Genomic DNA, 9,221 nt, shown 5'->3' with positions numbered 1-9,221 from the left:
CTTTCTTTTGAAAATACATAGAAAAATCCTTTTTCAAACGTCATATACTCGTTAAAGGGAAACAGCCATTTTAATAGCTATATTTAAAAGAAACTGCCATATTTAAGAAGCTAACAAATCTTTCTTTTGAAAATACGTAGAAATATCCTTTCTCAAACGCCATATACTCGCTAAAGAGAAACTGCCATTTTAATAGCCATATTTAATAGCCATATTTAACAGCCATATTTAAGAGAAACAGCCATATTTAAGAAGCTAACAAACTTTTCTTTAGAAAATACCTACAAAAATCCTTTTTCAGACGTAATATACTCGTTAAAGGGAAACAGCCATTTTGATAGCCATATTTAAAAGAAACAGCCATATTTAAGAAGCCAACAAACCTTTCTTTTGAAGATACGTAGAAAAGTCCTTTTTCAAACGTCATATACTCGTTAAAGGGAAACAGCCATTTTGATTCCAGGCTCGCAACATTCAACAGCACCAACTTGGGGTTGCGGGTAACTAACTTTAACCCAAAATCCAACTTGGTTTGGTTCTTCACCCATCGGTGAAGCAGATCACTAGATAAATTCATTCTATTCCGAAAATCAATTTGAAATACATCAGCTTTAAATAGTTTTCTAACTTTTTCTAGATACGGGCTATTAATCAAAATAGAGCTATCAAGCAGTAAGCCGTTAGCCATTCCAGAAAATTTTTGGTAAAACGGCGTTGAAAGTTCGTGTGAAATAAATTTTGTTGTGTTGCTAATTTCAAATTGCGATAAACCATTCAAGTTCAGCACTTTTTTGAGCTGGTCTTCCGTCCGAGAGTTGTCTTCTGCGCCGAAATACAGCATTGTCAGCAAAGAAGCAAGACTATACGGTGAGAAGCAGATATTTTCCTTTGACTGTTTAGCGAGTTGACTATATAAATTCACCGAAAATTCAAATTGGGCCTTTGAAAGTCGTTGAACCATCAAGGTAGGAGTTTCGGAGCCGAATGAATTTGATAAAATGAGATTGAAGACGAAGAAACAAAGTTGAAAGCACAGCCACATATTTGGGATCGTAAATACATCGGTCTAGAATGGAACATGTATAAATAAGTAAGGAACATGTAAAGTATATAAGGAACAACATGTAAGGAATATGTAACAATATGTAAGGAACATGTATAATTAGTCACTTGACAAAACTGAAAAAGTCAAAGAAGCCTGTGGAAGTGACATATGCCACGACAACAAAACAATGAAATGTATTTTTCCATAAGAAAGGGCGCAACATATACGATGTATAACTGGTCAGGCTCGTTTTGTAATTAGGGTTTCTCCTTTCGTTTTCTTTTTTAGAACGATTTTTGCATTTCCGCTTGTTTCTTTTTGCATTTATGCTTGTTTCTTTGCAAAATAAGAAAACGTTGGATAGTGAAGAGAAATGGTGAAGTAAAAAGGTAAATGCCAGTCAGTGAAAAAAACAAATTCAAATTTTCGGCCGTAATATTTGCATATTCTGTAGCAGAGTTTTATTTCGTTTTTCTTCTTTGTTTACGTTTTATCATTTTGTATTATCTTCCCGCTTAGCCAGATTTGCTGCTCTGCCTTTTTTTTTACAGTTTCGTGCAATGGTTAAAAAAAAATCTTGCTATTTTTTTATCCAAGATTTTAGAGTAGAGCAACAATATCGTCTTAGAACTTTTCGTGAGATAAGATTTTCAGGTAAAATTTATTGACAATTCAATCATAGTGTATTAAAATATAATATAATCCCCCAACAGACTGTGTAATTCCTCATAGGAGCTAAATAAAACTTCTGGAATGAATCATAGAAAAAATAAAATCGAAAAAAATTAGAAATAAAATAAGAAATGAAAAGTAGAAACAAAATAGAAAAAAGTAAAGTGAAAACTAGGAGTAATTTTTAGTTAAAGTATTAATATAAAACAGAAAATCAACAAAGAGAGTGAAAGCTGAAAAAAGTAGAGTAAAAACTAAAAATAATTTTTAGTTGGAGGTGAAAACTGAAAAAAGAGAGTGAAAAGTAGGAATCATTTTTAGTTGGAGCACTAATACAAAAACAAACCAAAAAACATGTAAAATTCCAGTGTTTAGAACAATCTGACATTAGCGGATAAATGATTTATGTTGGGTAGTCTTGGAGCTGGATTTAGGTTACAGTGAAACATTTTTACCTCAACTGCGGTCAGGTTCCCATGCCTCCCATGAAGTCAGTTTGGATTTTTAAGAGATATCCGAGGATAGATACCCCACTCAAAAATATTTATAACCGCCTACCTCATTTCCCCAAAAAATAGGATCCACGCCCTCCGTTTCTCGACGCAAGGACGTGGACTAAAAAGATAAAAAATAAAGAGAAATAAAAATCAGTAGCACCGCAACTAGCCATTAGATTATATTGATATTCATCAAAATTGGAATTGTTAGTCCAATTAATTCATTAGAATATTTTCAAATTGCTAAAGCTTTTCTTCTTAAAAGGATATATTATATGTGCAAAACAAAAGAAACAATAAAGCACGGATGTGAATAGATAGGCGATAAGGAAAAATAAAAGCCTCTTTGATACAGTTCAAATTGGATTCCCAACATTTTCAATGTTTCTTACAAGATTAACTTGGAGGTACAAGCAGGGTCAATTAGGAACCTGTAGAGCTCCATCTATTTTAACCCTGTGGGTAAAACTAGCCTTGTTTACCTAATACAAAAGGACACGCATGGACTGCCAATTAGTAAATGGCGATCTCACAAGCATAAAAGTGAACTCCAATAGATAGGAAAGGAAACAGAGAGAAAGAGAGAGAAAGGGAGAGAGAGAGAGATAGAGAAAGAGAGAGAGAGAGTAAGGAATGACAAACGGGGATGGTGACGAACATGATTGTTATGATTTTTTAGAGTTGGTTTCACAATAGAAAGCTAAATTTATTTACTATTAAAATTTGAACACAAAGAGGGAGCAAAATATAATATAACGGATCAAAAAACATCTACCAGACGAAAGGGCAAAGTTTTGCGTCTCTTCCTGCCTCTTAGACGTCATAAACTGCTTCTCTGCTCCTCCTAATTGGCTTTAAGCCCAATCTCCCATTCCTACATAAACGTCCTTCTCTTTTTCTAAAGCGACATTTGGATCAATGTCCTCCCTTGTTTCACCCCTGGCCTGCAATTTACACGCAACACCTTAGTGTGCAACCCCTAAGAGTAAAGCTTCTGACCTCGTCAACTTACCTGCGTTTGTGGTATGGGTGATTATGGGCTATGCCAGTTGACGCAATGGCTTTTCGAATGTTTGTCTGTGTTTACAGTAAGGAAACTTATGTAATAAAATGACGTATTCCTGAGATCCAAACAATGCAGGTGACATAGTCAAAACATCTGTTAATTTTAAATATTGTCAAAGCATTTCCTTTTTTCTTTTATATTTTAAACAAACGATGAAGTCATAATGCGTGGCCACTGGATTGCATTTTCAGATAAAACCAGATTTTCTCTTTTTTTATTCTTGATTCACCGTTTGCAGTAAAACAAAAAGTTAAATGTTTATTAGATAAAAAATCTCACAATTTGGAAATCAAATTAAAACCTAAACAGAATTAATGGGCAACAAGGTAAGAAACACCGCCACACCAGACACCAGACAAATTTTCTGGTTTTACACCAGACAAATGTCATATTCTCAAGGGCTGTTATAAAACTTGGTTTCTTTCTCTGTTAACTTTCCTCCTTTTAATATGTCTGTTCTTCTAAAAGGAGGGGAAAAAGAAAAAGGGGAGGAGAAACTCGTGTCCTCTATGTATAGAGACTAAGGCTAAAAAGTGAGAAGACATTCTAACCTCTAGTGAAACCTCTAAAAGGTAATTTCAAAAAGGTACTCTAAAAGGTACCTCTAAAACTACTTCTTAAAGGTATGTTTACTCTTGATAAATAATCCCCTCATAGCTGCTCCTAAGCTTCCGTTCACTGAGGATCCACCCATTGTGGCTGCTTAGAAGATGAACATTTTAGCCCAGAATTTTAAGCAGCCTTTAATTGCATTATGTAACCAGGCTACCTTTAATTGTATAAATAATATTCTCTATTATTATCTCTATCTTTATTATATGCCGTATGGAATATTTTTCCATTATTTACCTCTTTTGAGTATTTTCTTATTTTGTGATGCTCTGCATAATGTTGGGTACCTCGTTACATAAATTAACAAGGGAAATTAGTGGCAGGAGAGGGAGCATTCCTAGAATGAAAATAGACTTTTAAAGTTAATTTCTAATAAACAGTTGGATTTTTTTTGTCAAAAATTGATGTCCCGCAATATGGCCGGAAACCCCTCAATACAAAAAAAGGAATTAAAACTAAATAAAAGAGAAACTACCATTTAATTAGCCGTCCTAACCAAGTGGATTGGTGAGCTGGATTTAGGATCCTTTGTGCGAGAGGACCAGGGTTTGAATCCTAGTGTACTCAATTATTTGGTTTGGGACGGGGGTCAGAGGCGTGACTCTGTAAGCTCAGCCAGAGTCGACCCAGCTTTAAATGGGTACCTGGAGAAATCTGGGGAAGGTAAACAGGAAGGGTGTGCGAAAGCACAGTATGGTTGGCCCCCAACCCCCCATTGCACTTCCTGGCTGAAGGGCCAAGAAACGGAGATCAGCCAGTAGGGACTGTAAAATTCAATGCTGTATTCTTTACCTTTTTACCTTACCATTTAATCGGTTGGCAATTGCGAGAAATTGAATTAATGAGTATAATGGATATAATGCAAAAATGTTTATGAAACAATTTCCAAGGAATGGTGAACAATTTCCAAACAATTTCCAGAAACGGTAGACCTCTAAGTGAAAAGCCAGAAGGACATGAAATACAGGGAAATACAGTTGAATAAAAAACCTCTAAGTGAAAAGACTGATATCTCTTTGGTGTTTCCTAAGTAATACAACATTTTACAAGGAGTTGCATAAGGTAATACAACATTTTTTTTTCCAGTGTTTCCAAGTTAAAGCGTGAAAATAAATATGCAAAATTAATTAGTTAGATTTTGGAATGGATTTCGTCTATAAAAAATTCAAGGATTGATTACAAAAGACAGCAACACCTTTACGGGAAAGCTAGACCTTTTTAAGATTTTGTGTGCCATATATATTTAGACGTTTTTGCTGCTTTTCCACCCGTTTGTGTTTCTTTTTTTAGACTTGATGCCCACCCCACTGCAGTTGTGCAAAAATTGCACAACTGCATACTGGCAACTTTTTGATTAAAATTGAATTATTGATTTTTTTTCTTAACATATTTTTTTTATTTATTTTGATATTTGTTTTATTTATATGTTTTCTTAAGATAAGGGCGTTGAGTTTCGACTTGATCAGTTTAACGCACCAGATTCTTTTTTACTTTCATTGGTGCTTCAACAGCTCTCTGAAAGTATTTGGGTCTATTACAGCATGGTATATTCATGCATCAAACTTTCGAAGGTCACTCAAACGTTTGACAAAACTTGCTTTGTATATAGTAAGTAATGGGCCGTAACACCTAACCAATCACATGAGCCTATATAATGGGTATTAAAAGCCAGTATATCCCTTGAGTGCCTTTTCAATGATTCAATCATAGGTCAATCAGCTGGATTCTGATCATCACAAGAGGGAAGCCCTCTTTTTCACGGTCGAGTCGAAAGTTTCGAGATTTTTTCTTTCTTTCGGGGAGAGGGACTTCTTTCGGGGAAAGGGCTTAGACGATTGCTTCCAATCTTCACGAAAAATTGTAAATTACCAAAATATCGGGTAATCCTCAGCCACCCTAAATTTTGGAAAAGGCCTTTTTTGCTACTTTCATTAAAAAAACAGCTTCTCTTAAGATTTTGAAAAACAACTTTCTTTGTATCTTGCTTTAAAACAAATGAAAAGAAATTATCCCCCCCCCCTAAGTTTTTTAGAGGGAATTTCCATGGAAGATTAAGGTCTTGCCATACCACGTACAGCATAAAGCAAAAATAAAGCCCCTATGTAGCGTATAAATCGTCATACCCAGAATGCCATCTGTGAGCCTTTAAAGTGCCAAGGAAAAAATTTGGCCCCTAGTCTCATTTCTGGTCAATTAATACCTGAAAACCTTGATATTCTAAGATTTTTCTCTTTTTTCAAAATTGTGAAGCTTTCTGAGTAATACTACAATTTAGTCACTGTTGGCACGTTGAACCAGGATAACAAATAAACAAAACTAATTAGTTAAGCTTAAGAACGCTTTTTGCCCTTAAAAATTCAAATACTACCAATGCGTTGATTCCCTGAGGCAGCTGCGCCTTCAAAGAGAAACTACATCTTCTTAAGCTGTTTGTTGCCATATGTTTTTGGCCCATTTCTTGTTGATTTTCCCTCCACATTTCTTTTCTAAATTTTGCACTCGCTGCTACCAAAAACGATATAACTGCATATGGAAGACAAACAAATAAAATTTCAAGTAGGGATAAGTCTTTTTATTCAACAGTAAAAAACAGATACAAAAGTTCTAGATATTTAAGTGATCGTCGTCAGCAGATAAACATCGTCATCGTATAGAGTTTATCTGATGGTGACGATCCCTTATACATGTGGACGAAATATCCCCAACTTTTGCATCTGTTGTTCACAGTCTAATAAAAAGACTTATCCCTACTTGAAATTTTATTTGTTTGGTCATAGCAAGGCAGTGCGGTCTTCAAAAAAAAAAAAAAATACATATGGAAGTTTTTTCATTAAAAAATGAATTTATAATTTTTCTTAACTTTTTAAGATATGTATGGTCGGACAAGTTTCTACTTAACCAATTCAAGCAATAAGATTACATTGACACTGTCATTGGTACTTCAATTGGAAAGCATATACTTTACAAAAGTAAGATTTTGTAAAACATATAATCAAATACTTTTTTATTTGCATAAGTATCAGTTTTCAAGAATATTTGCGCCTAGTAATGCATTTACTCGAGTTGGCGATAAAAGATTGTTAGAGCGTAAACCACAATCTTACGGTGGGTGCGCACTGAAGTGTAAAAACTTGTGCTGTGAGTGTCTATTTTCCATCAAAAAGCCCATTCAGCTTGAAACTTAGATGAACTTACAAACCAGTCTATCATTAAACAACGTGTTGTTGGGGGATGCAGTGCCCCAAAATTCCTTAAATATTTTAACACATATAAAAACTTTAAAAAAATTTCTTTAAAAACTATTAAAAAACCTTCAGAAAACAGCGTTCTACGATATTTAGTACTTCGCTTGTGAAAAGAACTTGTTTGCCGTCTTCGCACATCAAGTAGAGTACTTCCAGGTCTTTAAAAGCACTTAAACCCATAAGTGTTATGTCATCCTTTATAACACGAATCAGGGACATATCCTTTTTTCTGTGTCATTATGAATAATGGCCAAAAATTAAATCTTAATTTAGTTTGCATCTTAATCAATTTCGACTCTTAAAAAGAGAGCGAGAAATTTCAGTAAAATTAGTCCCTTAAGGAAAAAAAATTGATAGCAGCATATAAACTAAAAAATCTGATCTTCATGCTGATTTGAAATACATTTTAATTTTTCGGTTACTATGGGATAGGGTTCGTCCTTTACTAAATTCCCCTTAAGGGAGCAACCATGATAAAATTCATTAAGTTTAAGATTTATTTCAAAAGCTGGTAGTGTAAGAAAATTGGCATAATTATAGCGAATGGGATGACACGACCTCCCCAAATTGGAGAATATTTGTCAGAGTCAAAATTTCAATTTCCTCGCTCCCCAAATTTGGGTTATCTGTCAGAGTAGAAATTTCAATTTCATCGCTCTATCCGAAATTTCATAATTCCCCAATTCCAAAATATTGTAATCAGGTTAGACGCCTTTCCGTTTTTTTTCCATCTCTCTTTTCCATTTCACTTGTTTCTGTTTTCCTACTGGTTTTACATATATTTTTCCAAAGTTATAGTCCATCTTAACAGAACTTTTTTCGCAACACCTTCGACGTCAGATTCAATTAAGTTATTCCAATGTATTGAATATTTGCACATAGTTACGTATTCACTCCAGTTAGTAATAAAAGATTGTTTGAATGTAAAATATAATCTTGTCATGCCTAGACACTGAAATGTAAGAACTGGTCTATAACTACTACTGGCCAGACAGTTCGGAGCAGCATAGTCTTCCAAAACAGCGAGATGTTTTTAACATGTTCCATATACCACGGATTAATGTTTTCTAAGAAGGATTGAATCACGCACGAGTTTAGAAATTTATTTTTGGTCAAGTTATATCTATGAAAAGAGTAAAAATTAAAAAAAAATGCAAGTAAAGAGTGATCCTTATCAATATTAACCTATTGTTTAAAAAAGAATTGTGATTCCAATCGTTCTGGATCTAAGCACGTAAGAATCATTTAGCGCAAAGTTTCTTGCAAAAGTTGTTGCAATACGAAAATGTGCAGGATTTTAGGAAAAGGGGGACACGTCACATAAAAGGGTACAATCTGGATGAAGATTAGTTCAGTTTAAATTGACACGTCGGGGGATAATGGTTCTAACCTTCTCGTGGCAACCCTGAGAGCAGTTGGCACAATTGGTGGCGTACTAATACTAGGTTCAGTCACCGTTCAAGCACTGGTCCCCCTCTCCAGTGTTTGACTGGCGGGCATAATCCCGCAATAGCTACCAAAATCATCCCATGAAGTCGACCTCCCTGGACATATGAAGTGCCGACCACGGTGCAAGAAAAAATCTTTGAGGAGCAATCCAAGGCGGGAGATAGGTCCCTTGCTAATGCTGGCTCTGAGGGTCAAACATCGTATATTGGCTGGCAAGGGGTTGATGATTCTCACCTTTCTTTTGAGGGGCAATTTTGCCTGCCCAAGTCAGTCTGAAGCTGGTGGGTGGGGCTAGTGGACACCCTGACGCTACCAATTGTGTACCAGGAAGACTTTTCTAAAAAGTAAAAAAGACATAGGGAAGCCTTGATTCAAAATACCACGCCTGAGGGGAAACAATAGTCCAGCGGCTATTCGTGCTATACTGATTTGTTTTTTGTTTTTAGTGTGGAGGCAATGGACGTTTGTGACATGAGGGTCGGCTAAGTTTTGTAGGTTTGTCCCTAACCATAATAATAATAATAATAATAATAATAATAATAACACCTAAAAAGTCACTAGCACAAGAAATTTCCAAGAATTCTAGAAAAACTGGAAAGACATCCTAAATGAGGGAAGACCCATAGAGAAGAGGT

The 9,221-nt window shown here is 35.1% G+C and overlaps 1 protein-coding gene across 1 annotated transcript; it reads right to left on the bottom strand.

The window, feature by feature from the left end:
• Window positions 1-247: 247 nt before the first annotated feature.
• On the bottom strand, window positions 248-8,924 carry LOC148939652 (serine protease inhibitor A3L-like). Its single transcript, XM_089106937.1, has 2 exons — window positions 8,821-8,924; window positions 248-1,066 (listed from the first exon to the last, which is right to left on the bottom strand). Exon 2 carries the CDS (start codon window positions 1,040-1,042, stop codon window positions 248-250), a length of 795 nt encoding a protein of 264 aa, XP_088963063.1. The 5' UTR covers window positions 1,043-1,066; window positions 8,821-8,924.
• Window positions 8,925-9,221: the final 297 nt, after the last annotated feature.

This window comes from Artemia sp. Qi Xiang Cuo, chromosome 21 (genome assembly GCF_049724085.1).
Source record: "Artemia sp. Qi Xiang Cuo chromosome 21, ASM4972408v1, whole genome shotgun sequence".
Taxonomy (NCBI): domain Eukaryota; kingdom Metazoa; phylum Arthropoda; class Branchiopoda; order Anostraca; family Artemiidae; genus Artemia; species Artemia sp. Qi Xiang Cuo.
This window is presented reverse-complemented; position numbering and strand designations above follow the sequence as displayed.

Excerpts from the sequence above, each read along its gene's own strand:
- LOC148939652 (XM_089106937.1), bottom strand. The coding sequence starts at position 1,042 with ATGTGGCTGTGCTTTCAACTTTGTTTCTTCGTCTTCAATCTCATTTTA.